We start from the raw sequence: 22615 nt of genomic DNA, 5'->3' as shown, positions 1-22615 counted from the left end.
CCGCCGTCACTCCGGGAGCCGCCAGCCAATCCCGACCGCGCCCGCGCCGCCGTCCCGCCCCAAGGGCTGAGGTGCCGCGAGCGGGAGCTGCCGTCCCCGCAGCAAGGAGCCGCTCGGGCCGGCGCGGGGCGTTGGGCGCTGCCGCCCTGCTCAGCCAGCAAACGCTCCGCTGGAGGAAGGGCGCCTGGTACCTTCCTGCCCTCGAACTGGGGTATCCGAAGCGAAGCTCCTTGTCCCAGGGTCTGTGTGGCACCAGCAGGGACAGTAGCACGAATTTTCGTATCACGGTGTTAACATCTCTTAGGAACCTGAGATCACTGGATTTGCAGAACCTTGAGCGGAAGACAGGACCGAGTGGCATGAAAGGTATCCGTCCCTCTCACCTTCCTTTGAATTAACTTACCGCAGCTTCCACGGGACCTTTCACTCGCTGCCCGACACAAGAACAGGGCTGCAACACCAAGTACACGGGTGGGAGCAAGCTTGGAGAGTAAGCCCCACACGGGTACGCGTTGTCATGAACTTGCAGAGATGTGAAATGCGCCCTTTGGTCAGAGCTCCCAGTTCCCACGAGGTAGCAGCGGGAGGTGCTCCCTTCTCTCCTCTGCACAGAAGGTCAGGGCTGCGTCCCTTTCTGAGAACTACGTGAAGCTGTACCATAAGAACTCAAGACACAGGCAAGGGGAAATCGACAGCTTCTCTGATCAGCATCACGGAGCAGCAGAGCAGGCAGGGCGCTGGGCAGCACTGCGGAGATGCGGGCTGTCACACACCTAAAGAACAAAGTCTTTCCAACACACGGAAATTGCCAACCTCTTTTGTGCTGGCAATGTCTATTTGGGAGGCCAAGTTCTGCGGCGCACAGAAGCTGTTATAGATGTGGATGGGACACAAGCAGACATCCTACAGCTCTGAAGGAGGAAGGAGGGAACAAAATAGATGGTGGTTCTTCAACCACGCAGTTAGAATGAGCTCCTGGGAGAGTTAAAAAAGGAGCCCGTTACTGTTACCCACCAAATGAAATTCCTCCACTCCAGGAGACAATTGCTAGAACACCATTCCCTAACATGAGCACAGCTCAACCTTTCCAGAAGTGGCCCTCATTTTGCAGCTGGCAGTCAAAGCCGTGCACACAAGGCAGTGACTGCTTCTAAGTGCTCTGAGACCCGTCCGTGCCATCTCCCATGGGCAGGTGCCTCATCGGCACAAATAAGGAACAAAAATCCCTGCGAAAGGTTTTCTTCGTTCGTTTTTCAATCGGAGCTGCTAACACAGTTGGTAAAGTTTCAAATAGGCACTGCAACTCATGACAGCAACAGTTAAATAGCTGGAAACAAAGCCATCTATATCTGCTGCTGTCAAAGGCGCTCTTTTCCTTTGCTCTCAGAATCCCCCTGCCCAATGCATGCAAACAAAATCCGCTGTTTTCAAGCCTCGCTGAGCAAGAATGCACACAGCTTGTTTTGAACAGCATCCATGAGCAAAGCTATGTGGGAGCCACTTAGTGTTGATGGAATATCTCTGCACAACATGCCCCGGGGCTAAAACACACACACACACACACACACACGCCTGTTAGCTTTCCACAAGACCTGCCTCTCGCTGCCTGCTGACACTCAGCCCCAGCAGGCTGAACCAAGTGACCGAGGCACTGCAGCTGTCCCCTGTCCATTCCTCAGTTCCCTCCAGGCTTACAGCACAGATTTCCTCTCCTGCCCTCAGCTCCTTGAACACACACAGATTGTTCTTCTTCCATTTATATGATCGCTGTAAGGGTAGATGGAGCATGTCTCTCTGAAAAATATAGCATTTCTGTTTCTCTCTCCTTTGCATTTCCAGAACCCCCTCCCTCCTGCTTACTTATTTAATTGCTTCCTTTTTAGTGGGGAACAACCACTGCTGTAGCTTCAACTCACGCGCCATGCATCACTTCCTGCAGGCACTGCTGAGCACTGCAAGGCATCGCTTTCACCCTGCTTCATGACATTGCTACCAGGGCTCATTTAGTCTGCAAATATCACCAAAGCTTCCCATCCCAGGAAGCCTGTCCGCCTTCACCCTATTTCCTCTTGCTCCTTTCCTCCATCAGGTTTTTACCCACTGGTCTATTGCTCTCGACCCCCATCCTAGAGCTGACTTCTCCTAGGACACCTTCTTTTCCCCGTTTGGTCCACAGCACTGACAAATCCAAACTGACAAAAATGAAAGTACCATGAAGGTCACTGTTGATCCCCACTGTTCCTTCCTCCCAGAACCCGCTGTAGTCACCCCTGCAATAGGCTGGGAGCAGGCTGCTCTTTTCCCGAGTTTACTGCGCTGCCACCCAGCAAACAGCTCACTTCAGCTTACATGATTCACTGCCCCAAAGTAATCTATAGCGGCGCTGGCATGTCTGCTTAAACACGTTCCAGGGGCTCTGAGATCTGCCGTAAAACCTGCTCACTTCACCCACAGCCCTTCACATGCGTACTAGCAATTAAGCATAAATGGAACAACGTTGCCCAAAGTAGACATAAGCAGTGACGTTTCTCTGACGCTCTGACACAAAAGATGGGATAGTTGCATTTACCTGCTCTCATACATGCATCCTTTGCAGAGCTTGATAGCACGTGCTGAGTTTAGAATGACTGAATTTGTCAAAAAAAAAAAACAGTCCAGCAAAAAATTTACATCATGCTTCATGGAGAAAGGCCTTACAGAAGGTTCCCAGTCACAGTGAATTTATCTGTAGTAACATCTTCATCCGAATCACACACCTGGCTATGGTACAGGCCACGCAGATACTTCATCTCATTGGGCAAGCGGTGCTTCAGGTTCACCTTACACATTGCTCTTCAAACTGCTAGAACCAGGACAGCTATTTCTTTTTCCATTATTTATTTAGCTATGCATATAATGAAAGAGATATGTTACAATTCAGAGTCAAACAATGGTGGGCGTCAAATTTCAATCACTTTCTGGTAGTGACATAAACAGGGGAAAAAAACCATCAAAAGACAGCTAAGCAATTCAAGTTAAGAAAAGTCATTTTGCAGAGTCCAAATGCAGAGTTTAATAAACCTCACTGCACCTCTTTGGCATTCAATTGTAAAAGTCACTTGAGAGAGCACCGTCTCAGTTTCTTGCAGGTAAACAGGTGTCTGTAAAACTGACAGACCTCTAATACAACCTCCTTAATAATAATGATAATGCTCGCTGGCTCACCTACTAACTTCAGGCCATACTTTAGAAGAGAAACAAGATTTCCTTCCTATTCTTGTAGCTACACATCTTCAGCAAAGCACAAAAAGCCTCGGGCTAAACTAAAACCAGTAAAATGATATGGCTCAACCAAGACTATAGCAATTCAGAATCAAATAACTGTGTAGCACGAACTCCAAGGGAGCATCACATCGCTAGCAGCCCAGAGAACAACCAGGCCTTGTCTAACACTTCGGTGTAACACACAGTTCCAAAACATTTGACTCAAGTCCTTGGGAAATGAGCACGATCAGCCACAGACAAAAGCCTCCTAGGGTTCAGTGCTGCCTGATGTTCTCAGCCACGTTTGGAAGCTTCTCAGGAACAGTTACCACAACTCTCAAAACTTTTCATAAACCAAGCAGAAGCTTGCTGCACAGTCTTCAGATAGGAAAAAAAATCACACGGCACTAATTACTGCATTTTTTTTCTAGTCTGCTCAGCCTTTTGGATAGAAATACTATCTAAACCTTTTGGCTCAGATCCAGCCATAACATTTCAAGTTTACGGTGTCTATGATTTGGTGAAGTGGATTCTACTGGGGCAACTACTGCATCGTACGGGTTAAGCATGCCTCACAAGACTACAAAAGTTTATTTATAAGGCTATTTCGTAACAACAACAACAACAACAAGAGAAGTAATGTAAAATTTGGTATTTTGTTTATTGCACATCAACTCCCAACTCTAAAAATGCTTTTATTTTCTGAAGTCCCATAGACTTGCAAAGTCAGCTGAAGGACAGGCATGGACTGGAACGCTTAATATGCTTTGGAATGCTCCAAGCTCAAGTTCCTGAAGGAAAGCTTCAGTCAAGGTTGTTTAGAAAGTTCCCACAGGTTTGCTTTCCATAAGGAATGAAGCCTTAGCGCAGTAGAACCTCCAGAGATATGACATACTGTTCTGTATTGTGTTAATAGGAAATTAACCTTCCCACAAGTCAAAACTCCTTGCAACAACTCCCCCCTTCACTCCTCCCCCATTCATCTGCGTATGACATGACAGATGAATCCTTGTAACCCATTGGAAAAACCGTGCACCATGGTGAATACACTGATGAAAATGAAAAGGACACAGTTTATATAGGTCTGGGGTATAAAAAAATACTGCAACTAAAAGTTTTTCTCTAGAGGCTTGTCCACCAAATAGAGCCTTTTTTTTTTTTTTTTTTTACCCCTTTCCCAGTTGGGCTTCAGCTCTTTAAAGTGATTCTGTCCAAAAATTGCCCGAATTTATCAAAACGACAGAAAGCCACCCAAGATTCATGGGCTTCTGCAGCCTTTTATTCTCCCTCCCATGCCAATGTGCCCCCCTCCACCCCTCCACCCAACCTATAGCTTCAGCTGACTCTTGAATGAACTAAAAGCCACAGTTAAAAATTAATTGAAGACAAGGGGTCCTCTCCAGTAACTCTAGATCCAGATTGGAGAGCAGGCTTGTGGGTTTTTTCCTGAGCTTATCCTTTTCTGACACGTTCCAGCAGTGATTGCTGATGCAGTCACAGTTATGCAAGTCTACTGCTTTCAGTGAAGCTGCCTACATACCTTTGATTGGGCAGATTTGGCTGTATGTTGCTGGTGTTGAAGCCAGAGCAAAATGTAACTCTCCCTTTTGTGTTGCCTCTGCATTAATTAAAAAAAAAAATCTTCACAAAAGCTAACAGATGCCATTTCATACAAATATTTTAAAGTGTGCTATCAATTTTACCCAGTTTTATACCACCAAAAGTGTAATATTCAACAGTATTATTTTTCTAACAGCTGAAACCTGTGAAAAGTTCACCTAGACTACGGTACAGAAAATAATTTGCACGCCCTTTACACACACATTTGAATGTAAAACTGGGGAGGAATTAACAGACAACTTGCTCCAAAATGTTTAGACATCAGAAAAGAGCTATAAGGGAGACTGTGGAAAAAAAACATCACAGCATTTTCAATCTAGTATTTGTCCACTTCTCATGAAGAAAGCAGCAGAGGTAACTCTTATCACTAAACAACTACTTGCTGAATCCTCAGCCCCAGTCATAAGAGGAGAAGCACTGACAGCCAACTGAGGGGTCATCAAAACGCTTCAATTCAAGAACCAGAAACTCCTAAGGAACAACCATGAAAAGAGAAGTGTTGGCTGTAGATCTTTATTTCTTCCATAAAAGAGGAAGGACTACATCATCTAAGCAGAGAGCTTCCAAATTCTACTAAATAAAATGGTTCACAGCATAGCCACTTTTTTTTTTTTGGAAGGGGGATGGGGCAAATAAATGGCCTTACCCCCAAACAGCAACCACAGAGACAAGCTGTTCAGAACTAGCCACATTTTGTACTCCTTCAGAAACCAAACTAAAGGGGAAAAAATAACAAAACCCCAACTTATTCATGTACTAGAGTGAAAGTATAAAAATGTCAATTATTTAAACACAGTACTTCTCCAAAGGAACGTGCTTGCAGAAACAAAAGCAATGCCTGAGCAGTAAGTATCTTTTCAATGTCACTTTAAAAGCTATACAGTTATTTAGATATGCAAAAGCTAATAATGTCAAAGGATAGAGAAAGCAAGTAGGCAGCCCACCATTCCGTGGCATTAAGAAGTGATTAAATGAAATTCACAAACGGTTTGGTGACATTTCTGATAGACTAATCACATAGCAGTGCTCTAAATAGAAAAACAGACCCATTATCAAAAACATTCCCTTTAAAAAACTTGCATCTCAGAGGAGTACTTAATGTATTTATTGTGTATAGATAATGGCTTCTCACTTGAGATTTAGAACATGGATGAAAAAAGGGTTTCTCACTCTAGCAAGAAGTAGCACAAAACCCGTTCTTTGCTTTAAGACTCCATGTTTTTGAACAAAGGAAAACTAATTGTTGACCCAGTTGATGAGCCCGTCTCAAAATCAGCTGGTACCTTAAAAAAAGAATTATCTCTGTTAAATGCCAGAGCTCCACTACAGACACCAACCGTTCACTTGAAGCAAAACGTAATTATCTTCTGACAGAGTGGTTAAAATTGGCCAACAAAATCAGAGCTGGGAGCTCAAATATGTTACAGAAGCTATATACAGCCAGATGCATTGCTTCTTATTTCTACCTTTAAGTTCAGTTCCCTGAACCCAGCCCTGCAGAAACCGGATTGCTTCTCATTGTGGCTACTGCATTACCTGTCCTTCTGTATACAGAGACAATAAAGTATTGATCAGTACAAATACTTTGTTCATTCTTTCAATTAAAGTAGTTGCATTCTCCATGGTAGATGCTGTACTTCAGACAGTCACACCGATAAAAACATCCCTGTGTAGCAGATGCCCTCCTTGTCCCCCAGAAAAACAAAAACCAAAAGGCATCATGCTAAACGTGTCTTAAATCTGTCACAAACACACTCAGGATTTTTCTAGCTAAATACAGAGCATAATTAACAGTCATCTTAGAAAGACTCAACCTTTATTTGCCCATTCATTTTAGTCCCTGCTTACCCCATCTTTTCCCAGTACACTAGCTTAATCACAGAACAGACTCCTCCACAAACAGTTCAGCCAAAAAGAATTCTACGGGGCTGATCATCCACTATGGAGCTGCATTGTACAATACAGTTTTAAGGAAATTCTGAATTCAATGTGTGGAGTTTTGATATTTGAAAAACATACTGATGTCAAGTACAGAAACAGGCATTCAGTGTATTGCCTTTTCAAACATTTTCAAGTGTAAACTCATCTATTTTCACAATCAGAACATTTTTGTCTGAAAAGTTTATTTTAGTTTTCTGAACACTCTAAAGCAACTGTGCTTGTGATGTTACACAAGTGTCCAGATAGGATTAACAAAAATTAAAATGTTCTAAATTACAAATTTAATTCCTGTAAGAGCTTGAGAAAGGAAAGAGAACAGAAAAGCATGACATACACACATTGTGAAGAAAACCCAACTTTTCATGCAATGGCAGGCAAGATGTAAAAAGCCACCCAAATTCACACATTTTTACACCGAATCATCAGAAAAGTACTCTGTAGTAAATCTGTACATCCAAATACATTTGGGATCTACACCTAAGTTACATTATTTAATGTTATATACACTTATTACCCCTCGTATAATGTCTAAAGGAAAATCTTCATTCAAACCCCCAAAAAAAGCAAGAATAACTTGGGAAAAAAAAAAAAAAGGAGAATCACTTTAGACATTCAGTTAAAATGTTGGTTTTGTTTTAATCTAGACCTCAGAGTGTTTATTAAAAAACAAACAATCCTCTTCATTTAACATTTTGCTTTCTAACTGTACAGTAAATTGCATTGCAGAGAACACATCTGTCTTCAAACTCTATTTTCTTTGGATGGATTTAAGATATAGCTGGATATTACTTTAAAGATAAATAAAGGGAAGTTGGTCCAACTAGAATGAGAGCTGATATATTACATGCATGTGGGTCTTTTTAATATATTTTTAAATTATTTTTCAACGAATGTAGGGTATAGTTGATAACGCAAATAAACCAAGAAGCACCTGGATTCAAAATATAAAACATACCTCCTATCCTGGCAATGGCAGTAAAAATCAGAAAAGTAATCTTTCTGGAACGGCATTTTCACTTAAGTTAGAAATGTTAAGTACCAGGAAGACTACTAATCAAGTAGTTTTAGCAGCCAAGCTTCCCCCTTTTTATTGAATGGAACAAATGCTTTAAATAAACCGTTTGTCCTCTTCACTGAAGAGAGCTAGTCTATTCATCTGAAATGCGCTAGGGTCTTGTTTGTTTGTTTGTTTTTTGGGAAGATTAGCCACGTACTGTAGTAATGCCTACTGCATATAATCCAAGCATTTGCTGTGAACAGTTGGAGAAAGCAGTCAATAAGAACCTAGGATCAATGAAATAGATGTTACTTTAAGCCATCCACAAAATGGAGACCCATATAGTGCCCAGTGTTAAAACCCAAATCTCTTCTCGCGCTTTTTGTTGTGCAAGTTCATCCCCCTGAAAACAGGAACTGATCCATAGTTCAATTTTCTTATTTTCTTAATCAATTTTCACATTAGTGTAGATTTTTCGAACAAAGGCACTTGTTCCCATGTAACCAATAGCTCCTGCAAAATAAACAGAAAACACTGAATGTTAGAGAGCCGATCAAAGTAAACCAGAAATAAACACACACACACACAGTTGCATAAAATCACGCTCCATGCACACAAAATTATTTATCTGCAATAGTTGTTCTCAAACATTCTCTCCAATTATCCATGCTCCCAGCGATCATCTGGCAAGAACTCCCCTAGCCTAGCAAACTAAATCCATTAAGCCATCTTACCAAGAGGCCATGCTCACTTGGCCTCGATAAATATAGCAGCCCCCCTACTGCTGCCAATAACCGGGTCCCTTTTTCTGAACAGAGGGTAAAAAACATACAATCACCCACTCTGCAGGGAAGGTAGATGGGAGGGCAGGTTTTTATTATAAGTTGCATGCCTTCTGGATGAATGTTTTATTGGCAGATGGCTTTTTTCTTCCCACAAGGCACAAATAATAATAGATCCCCATCCCAGGAGTCTTAAACTCCAAGGAGGTCTGTACGAAGAGATTAAACTAGTAGCAGTTAGTAGTTAAAGGAAATTGCAACCTGTGGTTTTCAAATTAGTAAGAGTCATGAGCAGATTACGCATTGTCACAGCAGTAGTAAAAGAACAGGTCACCGAATTTTTTTGTTTGGTGGGGGTTTTGTTTGTTTGTTTGTTTTTTAAACAGGGACAACAGTTTATGCTATACCCAAAATATGGAAAGACTAAGGACACCTAGAAAAATGAAGAAATGCACGAGACCGAGACCTTTTCTCAGAAAGAGATTCAGCAACCTGCTGGAGAAACTCAGAACCAGGTCGGCCAGGCTGAGTAAACACCGTTGTTTTACAGTATCTGCAGTGAATAATATCTGCAGAGCTTCTTTTTCAGCTGTCGGTGCCGATCACAGATTTATTTAAAATCATGACAATTCTTGAAATTCTGGGGCCTGCTCAGATAATTCACGAGTCCAGCCACTACGCTTGCTCAAAACTTTGGTTTTCAAACTCCAAAACCCCAGCATTTATATGAAATCATGAAACCTGCATAAAGCAAATCTGATGCATCATTCCTACAACAACTGGAATAATAAAGAGCCTGTAGAGGTAGCTTTTGCTGTCGCATGACATTTCAAACCAGGTAGCTATCACGGCAGTCACTCCACTGCTCAGCAAACAAAGTACTTGTATTACAAGCTTGGGCAAAGTAGAGTCCCATTAAAATGAAGACAGCACACACAAGATCAGGCTGCTGCTCACAAGCATTAAATGTGCTGCGGACGCAGCAAAGGGGAGGCCTAGCAGTGATGCACAGACATGATATAAGCTTGAAGTTAAACAGAAGCACAAATAGACTTTTCTGTAGCCTGTCGAGATACTAATTTTCTCTCACAGGCAGTAAATGGACAAAATAAGGGTATCAAACTCCTGGTCTAAGATTCATCATGTTTTGCCTGTTAAAGCAGGCACTGCCAGCAGATCCAATGCCCAGTTCAGTTCCTAAACTCAGATGCATTCCAGAACTTGTTGTTTGAGGGCCTCTCTAGTGATGTGATGCCAGGTATCACAAGCATTCAGGAGAACAACTAATTCTGCTTCATTTGGGATCTACAGAATCTGTGGATGCAACAGAAGTGAAGAGGAGGAGTAGGGAACAGCAGTCACACGAGCCTACAGTTCTAAACTCCACGAGCAAGTCACAACTCATTCTGAGCCACAGCAGCCGTATCAGTGAAGTACTACTAATGGCCGTGCCCAAGTTAGGGGGTTCAATCTAAAGGCTGCTTCACAGGCAGTGAATAAAAGCTGGAGGAGAGGACAAGGAACACTAGACAATTAAGACAAACAATTAAAGAATTTCCTCCTGAGAAAAATACAGGACAGTTAGTTCATTTAAATTAAAAAAAAAAATCAGTTCCTTTATTTATTAACTTTTTTATCACCTGATAAGGTGCCTAACTTGGATCTAGCCTACACAGATCTGGCAGGAATAGACTATAAGCATATTTCATTAGAACAACAGGCTTTTAAAGAAACAGAACGTAAAAGAATCCAAATAGCCAGGAAAAGCAATCAAAGATTAATTCCCATCTAGTACTTCAAGTCTGTTAGCACTTACTATAGCTGTGTCCTTCTAAGCATGTAAGTTTTTTAAAAAATCACTCAATTATACTTACAGTATTTATGTGGATGCCAAAGTGTGGTATTGCAAAAGGCCTTACTATACTGCTTTTTTTTTTCTTTTTGAGATAAAACTATTTACTGAGATAGAGAAAAAGAAAAATGAAAAGAAAGGGAGGCTGACGGACTGCTGGAAAGTCTCCCTCAAGTCTCCCTCCCCCGTCTTTTCCATAGCCTGGTTCCTCAAGGATGCAAAGCAAAGAGTGCAATTACTAATAGTACCAACAATATGGTTTCCGAAGCCCAGAGATGACCGCAATGTCGCATACATACCAGTTTCTCAACTACCAATTTTATTACAAGACAAGGCCACACAGCATAGCAAAATCAAAATCTAACAAACAACACAGCAGGAAAAACAAACAGCAGGCAAGATGCTATACAATACAGCTCCATGAGAAGACTCTCAAAGAGCTTCATAAATAGGGAAAAAAATAATACCATGACTAGCAGTTATCAAACCACCACAACACTCTGAGTTAACACACTCCAGTCAGATCTGTTGTTATCTCAACTCTTTGGGCCCCACATTGGGCACCAAAATGACTGCTGCGGTTTAACCCGGCAGGTGTCATCCCAGTGGGATGGGGGAGAGAATCAGAAAAAAATGAAGTAGAGCTCATGGGTTGAGATAAAACTATTTACTAAGATAGAGAAAAGGAAAAGCACAATAGTTACGGCTATGTATACATTTATATATGAGTGTATATAATAAGCAATGCACAAGCAATTGCTCATCACCCCCGACCGATGCCCGGCTAGCTCCTCAGTGAGGAGAAGAGGGAAAGATGAATTTCCAACTCCCTTCAAAACTCCCACATGATGTTATATGGTATGGAATTTCCCTTTGGCCAGTATAAGTCAGCTGTCCTAATTTTGATCCCTCCCAGCTCCTTGGGCCCTTAATTGCAAATGGCGCTGGCCCGGTACAACACCGCTTAGCAGCAACTATAAACACTGGTGTGCTATCAGCATCGCTTTTCTCCTAGAAGTAAAACATAGCATCATACCAGACACTGAAGAAAACAATTCCATACCAGCTGAAACTAAGACAGCCATACACTGAGTTGGGGAATCAGTTTTATTTTCTGGCAGTAAGAGGGAAGCAAAAGAAGCTCCACAGATTTGGAAGTTCTCATGGGCTCCCTACAGTCCAGTTCCAGAACTTCTGGATGTTCTGCAGATGGCAAAAGACTTAGTGGATCAAAGTATCCCACTACACATGGCATTTGAGTTCACTAAGCATTATCAGGAGCACTTGAAAACAGAGTTGGATGATACTAGCCTGCACACTTACCCTGTGGCTGCCTTGGTCCTCTGTAGTTCATCTCATAGCCAACTGTGATACTGAACATGCCCATTTGCATGAGCATCCAAAGCATAGCTCTACAAACTTCACACAGGAGATGTACAGACAGTAGAGAATTGTGCTATTTGGACAAATAGCACAAATGGACAAATACTTTTTGACAGGGGCCATTCCCCCCCCCCATGCTGAAAATAGGAGTTCTCAGTAAAAAGGAGTCCCACAGTTTCTCTTCCAACATAGTTTAAAAAGACTTTAAAAATCTCAATAGAGGTGCAGAAATGAAATGTAACAGAAGTACATTCTGATTTTGAAAAATTTTAGATTTTGTCCTACTATTCCATCAAGTATAGTCCTACCATCACAGGAAAGCATTTGACAACCTGCCTTCTCCATGTTTTAAAAAACATTTTAATTACAGGAACTGGTGGGCAAGCTCAGCTTCTGCATCACAGACATTTTAATCAATACCAGCCTGAGCACTTAATAAAGAAAAGATTAGAGTCAAAAAGTATAAGCCTATTAAAGAAAAAAAAAATGGCAGTGAGACTACCAGAACAGCAGGGAAGTCTTGTAATGTGCCAAGAACCCAATGAGGCAAGATTAGATTTCATGAGAGGAAAGAGGTTAAGAGATGATTCTCCTCTTTTTAAAAAAGTATCATGAAATTATCATCTTGAGATATCAGGAAATGTGTTCTTTACAGAAAGTAAACTCAACTCCAGTAAGACACTATGGGTCCCAGATATCTAACTGAGAGAAAATCTTCCACTAGAGTCTAGAGGACTATTCATTCACTGGTAGGAAGGGAAGTATTAAATAAGGATCATACATAATGCATAAAAGAACCAAGAAGCACTTCCTTTCTGAAAATAAATCAAAGGATAAAAATAAAACCATCAGGTAAACAAGTATACGTGGCTTCATTGGATGACTTCCATGACAAGCACTATTTTTCTTCTAAACACCTGTTAAAATGGGTATCTTCAAAAGCAATGAAACCTTGCTGAACACAGGAGCATTCTGCATTCTCCCTCATCTCTGAATATGGCAATAGCTATTTTATAAATGCTACCCTGATGTTCCAGTCCTTTCTGAACTGTCAACCACACATAAACATGTCACAGATACAGACAGTAGCATCATCAGTACTGCAATACCAAAGATCCCCCAATATGTATACCTAGCTCCTTGGCACAGGGCAACAGTAAGAACTCCAAAACAAAATATTAACGTGGACTCAACTCAACATGGAATTTACTTTGAAGAAGTTAGACTGCATTAAAAACAACTTACTCCTGCATTCTTGCCCAGTACTGAGTCTTTCAACTTTGCAGAGGAGCTGAAATTCTCTGCACAATACATGCATACTCCTCCTTAATATTTCATACATACTCCACCAAAAACACAGAGTTAAAATGAGCAACGTAACAGTCTGACAAATTCTGATGGAAAATGTTCAATATATTTGAAACTTACCACACATTATTCCCAAAGCTGTGCTAAATACTGCCATATAACCAAAGTAAAATGATGTTTGAAACAAGCCATACATCCTGAAAAAGAAAAATATGAATTTACAGTAGGTATTTTTCCCTGTCTCTCCCAATAAACTTCTTTGGCAATCTGACATTCAAGTAAAAAAAAAACTGCCACTTACTTTGTCTTGAAAAAGTAGTAGTAAAAGGAGTACATGTAAACATATATCGCAGTTGATGCAGCAGAAAGAAAGCTTGTCCACTGCCTGAAAGTAAACACACGCCCATCATACATCTACTGAAAATGCTTCCCAAGAAGATGCACAATGCACTAAAAATAAAGCATCCTGGCTCTACAAACTTACTTAACAAAATCTACGTTTGCTACACGTGACAAAAGCTGCTATTCCAAGACCAAGATCGATCACTGATATCAAATGATGATCTCTCTTTATGTTCCTTTCTGTCTCAATGTTTTTTTTTTTGTTTTTTTTTAATGTAAATACACATACATGCACAGATGCATGCTCACCAAGGAAGCTCCTGTGGAAAAAAGAATCCAAGAACTTGCTTTTACTCCCTACAGATAAAATCTGGACATGGGACACTTTGAAAAGACCTGTCAAGACTCTTGTTTCTAGAAAATTCACAGTCTGGTCAGCCATGCAAGCACTACAATACTTACCACCTGTAATCCTCTGCGTTTAGCAGGAAATATGTACAAACGATAGTCACACAAACTGTCACAATGCAGAGGATAACCAGAACCAACATCATAAAGCCATAAACATAGTAGATCTTGTAAGCCCAGAACGAAGTAAAAATGAAATACCTGCAGAGAGCAAACAAAATATGTAGATAATATTGCAATTTGACTTAACTTACTGTTTTTAATCAAATGGGCAAATAGCTGTCAAACTCACATTTCAATAAAAATTGATCCAAAAGGGAGGATTCCACCTAGGCAAACAATAACAGCTGGTTCCATGAACCTGAAAGATATTAAGACTAGTTTAGGGCCAATAATAATATATATAACAACACATAACTAGGTACTTTACAAAGTCCAGAAAATGATTTAAAGGCATGCTAACAAGAATATGTCTCATAGGAGTGTATTAGAAAGAAGACACCCCCAAGGATGTTGTATATGGGTAGAATGAGGAGTCAATTCTTGGGGAAACATGAAACAAACGTAAGACTTACACTGATCTACAAGCATAAAGTCATGCATCTAAGCAGTCTTAACAGCTACAGAAAGAATTTCTCTTGCTAGGAAAGAGCCTAAGCAATCAAAGCCCATAATATCCACCAGCCTTGAATGAAATCATTAAAACTCAGTGCTGTTGTTGACAACAGATGCTGCAAATACTGGAATTAGAATTCCACAGGGTAATCCTTACATGGTTAAGAACTGGTGTTCATTTTAATGCTATATTGAGTCATAAGCATATGGTCAAAAATTAGTATTTACCTACCTGCAGACAAGCCTGTCACCTACTAACGGTGATCTCTGTCTAGTACTTGCAATGATACTAAACGTAGTTGGTAACCAGTAATTTAATTTAGAGCTTGTTTTATTATTTATGGGGAGAGTTGTCTAAACTGACAGTGTGCAATTACATTATCTTCATGGAAAGCATCTTTTTTTTTTTGTCTTGTCATCCTGACCCTGCAAAATCTATCAGATTCCCAAGATACAGGCCACAGTATACATCAACTCCTAGCATTTGAGGTGCATGATCTACCACTAACAGGAGATTAAGAGTGCTGCACTTCATTGATATTGTGGGTGTACACATTTCAGTGCCCTCTTCACACTGTGCTCCTCTGAACAGGGAAAGCAAGAAAAAAATCTATTTAGAAAATCCCCAAGAATATTTTCATTTCCATAGCTTGCTACTTCTATCTCTACGTTAAATTAATAAGAAAAAGTGGTGCTTTCAAACTTTGCAAAAAAAAAAAAAAAAAGAAATCTACTTCTTGAGACCAGGCACTCCTTAACATATCCTTCAAAAATATTTAAGGCTTACTTATATATTTGGGAATATTTTAGGCTCTGCACCATCAACAAAAACGCAAAGAGCATTACAAGCTTTTCCCCACCTTTACCCTGCAAATGTCTTGACTTGAACATGGAGACCATTAAACAGAACAGTTCTGCCTCCAAGGCACACTGAATCTAAACCTGTAAGAGGCATTAACTAAAGAAAACAGGTTTAGTTTCAAGACATTCATAACAGAAATAGGTTGCAACCATCCTCTTTACGTAAGAGACTGAAGAGCATTTCAGGCCAAATGTAAATCAGCGATCCAGGACTGTAAAATCTGCTCCGTCTACTAACCATTAACTGTGCTTGATGTTTGTATTCAAAAGCAAAAAGCCATACTTATAAAATTTTAGTAAAGATATTCTTCCAGACATAACTCTAATAAACAAAGAAATAAAGTTACTTTAGAAAGCTGTAGCAATCATGCCTGATAAGTCACTTTACAGGTACTGAAGCAAAGCATCTAGTTAACACACGTTTTTCTTTACCATTTTTTTTCTGGTATAGGACGAGGCACTGCATTGACACGACATGGAAAATTAGGCTGTCCTGACAGATTTCGGCCAAGAATTGTACCAACAAGGTTCAGTGGAAGAATGACAAAGAAACAAATACAGCATACTGCCACCTGTAAATGAAAAATAAAATAATTAAAAAAAAAAAAAACAACACCAAAAGGGTAGAAGATGAAAGAAGATAATCAACCTACTCTGTTTGTATTAGTTCTTAGTAGTCACTGCTGCAGAATCATACCCTTGGTTATGAAGCACTAGTCAACATTCAACTATTTTATCAAATGAAGTATTTATTCCCTGAGAAATTTCATAATAGATATTATTAAAAAGCATTAAGGATATTTTCTTACATCAACTATAGACTATTGCAGATTCTTTATTTTAATGTTTTCCTCTAAACATTATATTAATCACAAAGGAATTAAACTGAAACCTTAATCAAGTTTCGTCACTGGGAGCTCTGTCAGCTTCTCTTAACTTTTTGCAGCTATCCCTGGGAGTCAGCCTAGCAGTTAGGCAGTTGCAAAAAAACTACAACAAATACTGTTGGGTACAAGAATTTAAATCCAATCTCCAAAAGAAACCTAAACAGCAATTGCAAAGCCATATAAGAATGGTACCAATCAAAATATTAGGTCTGATTTTCTCCACTATCCATTAAGCAGGTAATTAAGAACACAGATGGCCAAAGACACAAATGACCACTGGCATGCACAAATACTTAGTTTAAAAGCACAATGGCCCTACTTACATATATAAATTAGGTTTAAGCACAATGCAAAGTCAAGCTAACATTCTAGCTCTTTCCAGTGAGGCATGCTCCCTAAAAGCTTACCAGGAGTCATCCTTTTTTCCAATATACATATGTATCTCTACTACTATTCCTGGAAGGTAATGTATTTTCACCTTCCAAAACAGAAAAAAACGTTTAGCAATATGTTAAATATTCACAAATCTTTAGCATAAAATGAATTAGCATTGAACATTTTATTAACTTTTGGGGATGAGAAGTCATACCACATTCGTTCAGTATAGTAAGAATTAAGTCAATGACATGAGTTTAGAGTAACATCTGACAAGTGGGAGTGCGTGGGTTACCCCTCTGTTACTGACTTGCCCAACATCACTAGCCCAGGCCAGATGCAAACAGAAAACACTGCCTATGGTTGAATGGATCAAGATTTTATGATTCACAGAAGAGGTACACCAAGCAGGCTGTCAACAAGCAGAAACACTCCCCATATTGCTTTGTACCTCTTTGAGGAGATGTTATTAAAGTATTACATTATTAGCCACTAAAATGAAAAGCTTCGTCAGTAAATAAGGGGGAACTAAGTAGTATTTATACTTGGCAATAATAAAGCAGATTTTATACGTTTAATACACATTTAATATCTACCATTTATCTTCCATTGCTGGAAAAGCACAGGTAAGCAAGCACAGTGTCTTAGGTAGGACACTGAGGTCACCTAAGAATGAATTATAGAAGTATATAATTCACTTAATGGATACAGGCTCTGCACTTGAAAGCTGCTCAACCTAAAAGAATGAGCAGATGAGTTTTGAGAGAAAAAAGCGAAAAACCATCTGAGACAGAAAACATCTTGAGTGCTGCATTTAATAAAATACTTCAAAAATCCTTTAAACTTAACAGGACAAGAGCATCACTACCACAAAAAAAGATAAATAACAGCTCTACATCTAATGGTTATAGACCAAAAAGTCCCAGCTTGTCTAAGCTGTAAGGGGTAAAAAACATTCAAGAACTAAGGCCTGACGAGGATCTAAGGAATTTGAGCTGACCATATCAAAATCATTTCCGTTTGAAAGACAAGGCTGCTTTGCACTCTGCCTGCACAGGGATATGGGGTGCAGCAGGCTGCCTTTGACCATGGTTCTCCCCACATTTGGGTGCAAGGTGGACTTCCACTTGGCACCAGCAGGCAGCTCAGCCAGGGGCACCACAGGAGAGCATCTGTACTACACATCCAGCTACAGCTGGCTTTTGCAGTGCAGAGTTATCAAGGTGTTTGTAGCTTCACTTCAATTTTTGACCTCATAAATAAATTTTGACTGTGGATATCAGTAGAAAGCAAATCCACCTCACTACTTTACTGCAGAGAAACTGTCCAGCAACGGCCCTGAATTTCAGTCTCACCTGGAAGAAAACCTACAAGCGTGTAGTTGTCCATCTTACAAAACATCTACCACAGAAAATCTGCCTGGAAGGAACATAGTCTCAGAGAAAGAACCATCCAAGGACCATCCTGGTCTATCCGCTTAGCTGGCAAACTCAGAGATGAGCAAAGGCAACCAGTACCATCACACTCTAGTGATACTAACCACAGTGCTGAATGGCTTCAGATCAGGTGAGCAAGGAACAGGCCCAACTTGCTCCTGCTGGGCATGGCTGTTGTGTTTTCTGGGAGACAGACCCACCAGCAGCTCTGCAATCTATAAGTGTTCATCTGCATAAAACAAGCTAAGACAGATCAATGTTCCTTGAATAATGGCTTCAGTAAGTACTGCCAACCTGTCCTCAGTACATCTGTAATTGGCATCCATCAGAAAACCCGAGTGCTTGTGGTTTCATTACCATATCAGCCAAAACATGCCTGAAAACGTTGTAATACATTCTGTTGTACTTGGTCGAAAAATGAACAGATTTCAGAAAGAACAGCTACAACCTTTAGTGAAATCTAGCGAGTAGTACAACGCACCACTTGTCTTAATGCTATACTATGTTCTGAGAACACCTGGATTTAGAGTGCTTTTTTTCTTTTTTTCTGGAGCCACTAAGAAGTCTAAAAATTAACTGAGATAATTTTGCAGTGCAAGGGTGGGCAAACAAAATGAACAAGGGGAGATCACAGTGCAGGTGTAGCAATGTCTCCCGCTTCTACCTGCCTCTAACAAGCTGCGCTAGCTGATAAAGATGTGAATATTCAGCCTTCTCAAACAACATTGCTCTGCTGACAGCAACCTGCTGGTCTTAGAAGGCTGATCAGCACAACTGGTGTTGTTTACAATCAACACACCACTAATATCAGTAGCACCTTCTCTCTTGCTTTCATCTCACTGCCTGACCTCAAGGTAGCCTACCTGCTTAGACAGACGCTTGCTGAAAATTACTTTCTTCATTCTTGACATTCTTCGGACATGACAAATGACCAGAAATAACTATTTTTCTTTTTTTTAAAACTTCTGACATCCTATTTACTTCAGATCTGAGGTGAAAGCATTACCTTCTCCCAAAATGAACAGGTACTGCCTATTGCCACAGATTACCACGGTAGTTACAATGCAGGCTGGGCAGTTCCTAAACCCAGAGTTTAAAGCCAAATCTGAAACAGTTTGTTTGGGGGCAAACCAGCTCTCGAGAGAAAAAAATAAAAAAAGAAAAAAAGGAAAAAAAGAAAAAGACAAACTTAAGAGGAGAAAAAAGATTTCTGCCTTGCAGGTTTCAAAGAATGAGATTACAATAGATTACAATAGTAAAAGCAGCACAGCTCCATCTCATCATCACAAACAATAAGAGGGAATGAAGTCAGGATCAACGGAGGTTGCTCTGCTTTCCCACAGAAGCACCCCTCCAGTGGGACCAGCAATTTTATTCTTTTAATTTTAAAAAGAAGCAATAATAGCAGTTGCACAACAGGCAGAGATGCAGGAATTAGATCTTAGTGAGTCTTTTAAGAGACTCATCCAGAGAGCAGTGTTCACCACCACTTCAGAAAACAAATTACGTGAACAGCAGATCTACTGCAACTGAAAGACCAGTTTTCCATCAAAAAAACAAGCATACCCTCTCCATAATTCATATAAATGCAAGCAAATTACGTGAGTTTTTCTACCACTATACTGCATTATGACACACTTATTTCAGCTACTGCATTTTTGTTACATATCTTCTTCACACCTGACTACGTGATTTAGTACACAGATTGTAGCTGTCACGGGAGAAACCCTCAACCTCACCAAGCTTGCTTTGTTTCTGCACACCTTTTGTTTGTTTATTTTAAGAGGGAAAGAATATTTACTGCCCTTGACTGAAGGCACAGAATTCGATTCTCCTTATTTGAAAGGAAACATTGTTGAGAGGGAAATAATTTATGTTTGAGTGCCATGTGTTTCATATTTTCTGACAACTGTAGATTAAACTTCATTCAAAGGTGATAATTAAAATTTTTATGGGCATATCTAATATTAAACAGCAACCGGCAGACTGTGGTGCCTTGACTGCTTAATGTACAAGGGAGAAAAGCAATAAAAATTAACTGTCAAGGCAGCAGCTTGATCTTTCCTGTCACTTACCAGAACTGCACCCTTAGACAGTGTGAAACCCTCCCCCAGAATAAGAGGTAATGAATCTGCACAGTGAAAGTTTTGTACGTGGAATCAGCCAAAACATCACACACAGCAAGAAAAGAAAGCTTCAAAATAAATTGTTTTTAATTTTATTACAACCGAATTGCTAGTGTAGGATGTCATTTGAGTAATAAATAGAACTGTTAAAAAATGTAGCCAGAAGTATTAAGCTGTGTTGATTTCAACATAAAGGCTGGTTTTGACCAAGGACTCCACAGTCACTTTCAAGCAATGTGAGGAAGCAATCTGCTGAACACATATAACTAGATTTTTTCCCTATTTTTAGGCACGTTTGTTTCAGCCAGTTCATCTCCTGATCTGGTTCAATGAACGAAAATCTGTGGTGCTAACACGTTCACCTTTTTCAGTGACAACCAGTACACATTTCACCTTAAAGCAGTCAGGGATGGCTGTAGCCCAGATTAAGCTATCTGTCAGAGAAAACACTTCTTTCTAGTTTCAGCAAAGTACAAAAGATGCAAAGAGTCGTTTCTTGATCCCAAGAGAAATAGCTTGAGAATAACCTTATTTAATTAAATCATTAAACATGCACACTAGAGATGCTAGCCACACAGGAACCTACTGTCCAAACAAAACAAAAATGGTACAACCCAAATAGTTCAAGCTGCTTGGATTCTGCAGTCAGAATATTACATTAGCTGTACTAGTCTTAACGGGAACCTTTAAATTATGCATTACGTGCAGAACAAGGTAAGCAGTCACAGCTTGTGAAATGTCAGAATTAAGGAGGTTTACCATGGTATACTCCGTAGAGATTCCACATTAATTAGTAATTTTGCATAGAACTACCATCATATTTCTTCCAAAAGTAGAGAGAGTTCACTTCACTTGCTATTATTTAAAATTATTTTTAATTGCCCTATGCTCTATTTACCATTTATAATTCAAACACAACAAAATAAAATGATTAACACACAGGAAAGACTCACAAAAACAATAGGAGCTACGCTAAGGTGTACAACAGAAGAATTCTACATTCAACAGTAATGAGATACTACGAACAAACAAAAACTTAAAACAATTTTGGGCTCCAAAAGAACAAAGAACGGAACATCACCCAAGGAGCATGTATAAAGGTGAAGAGATGAAAGAAAAAACAGACTTCTATATCTCCTTGAAATGCTAAGGGTACTGAAAGCTTTAAACCATTAAGTTCTAAAAAGCTCCCATATTTGAGTAAAACGTGTCACATTCTAAACTACATTTTGAAGGGAAGGGCAACTGAAAGATGTCCCAGTGAAGAAGTTAAGCATTCGCTCAGGCCCAAGTACTACACAAAGTTTGCCACAGGATAGCTGGCATGAACATCCAAAAGGGCTAAAGGCAGTTCCAACACTGATGAAACACTGCAGAAAATAACTGCGGATCTTCCTAGTCCTTGCCACACCTTTGAGACAATCTCAGACATCAGGAAAAAGGTATTCAAGGTGGACAAAGCTGTGATGTTCAAAACAGACTAAAACAACAGTGAGGTGTATGACGGTCCTGGAGGGATCGATGATTCTGAGTATTTAAACACAAAATGCAGAGAAGCAGATAGCAGGCAGATCAAGATGCAGCAACTGCACATCAACTGCCTTACCTTGGTTTCGACAGCATCAGCTGCCCTTGCTTAAATCTAACAGAAAAAAATCTGTTTGGAGGAAGGAATTAAGGCAGAGAGAAGTGAACCTTGTGGTTCACTTGCAAGTAGCAATGCCAAACAGGGCAAATCACAGGATGTCATATTAAAGCACAGTCTCTTAGCAACCTTTTAGCCCAGTGACTCTTTTCAGCAATTCAGTTTCTGCTTTTTCCACTTTGACAGTCCTGAAGAAAGTGCTTAATTCCTGCCAGAAATTTTAAATCAAGGCGGGTAGCTTCAAGATATCCCAGGGTAGGTAAGTCATTTCTGAGTTCTAGCGTATTCAGCTTACAGAGATTTTAATTCCGCAAAACAGAAGCAGCAGCAAGTTTACACTAGAGACTTATGGAAGATTTTCTACCTTAAAAACAAAGGTGAAAAGATGCACAGGTATCTTATCTATATACGTAGAGAGCTTCCCAGGGACTTCCGACCACAGCATAACACGGTAATTTCAAACAATTTTCATGGCCTTTCACAGCCAGCTCCATTAGTTAATTTGAATTCATTAGAGCGTTGATTATTCTGATGAAGTTTCCAATTCATAACCTGCTCCTACTAAAGTCTCCTAACTCCACTGAAGTTTTATTACCAGTCATAACGATTCAAACACGCTCATAAAACCTTGAGACTGTTAAAATCACCATGTATAAAGAGCCCTAACATCCCTGATTAAGTGACCCTTGAAGATTTATATTCCCGTTTGCTTTTGCACGTCCATGTTTCCATGATCTTAAAATACACATCAGTCGAACAGATTTACAAGACAAACATCAGCGCAGGTGGAATTC

General features: G+C 40.0%; 1 protein-coding gene across 1 annotated transcript in view; it reads right to left on the bottom strand.

The window, feature by feature from the left end:
- Positions 4393-22615, bottom strand: part of TM9SF3 (transmembrane 9 superfamily member 3) — a gene marked incomplete at its 5' end in the record, with an annotated part of 39391 nt that continues 21168 nt past the window's right edge. Inside the window, 6 exon segments of the mRNA XM_021398437.1 lie at positions 4393-8314; positions 13247-13323; positions 13428-13511; positions 13931-14077; positions 14169-14237; positions 15785-15924. Coding sequence (XP_021254112.1) covers positions 8247-8314; positions 13247-13323; positions 13428-13511; positions 13931-14077; positions 14169-14237; positions 15785-15924 — 585 coding nt within the window.

The sequence above is a fragment of the Numida meleagris genome, chromosome 5, assembly GCF_002078875.1.
Source record: "Numida meleagris isolate 19003 breed g44 Domestic line chromosome 5, NumMel1.0, whole genome shotgun sequence".
In the NCBI taxonomy this organism is placed as follows: Eukaryota; Metazoa; Chordata; class Aves; order Galliformes; family Numididae; genus Numida; species Numida meleagris.
This window is presented reverse-complemented; position numbering and strand designations above follow the sequence as displayed.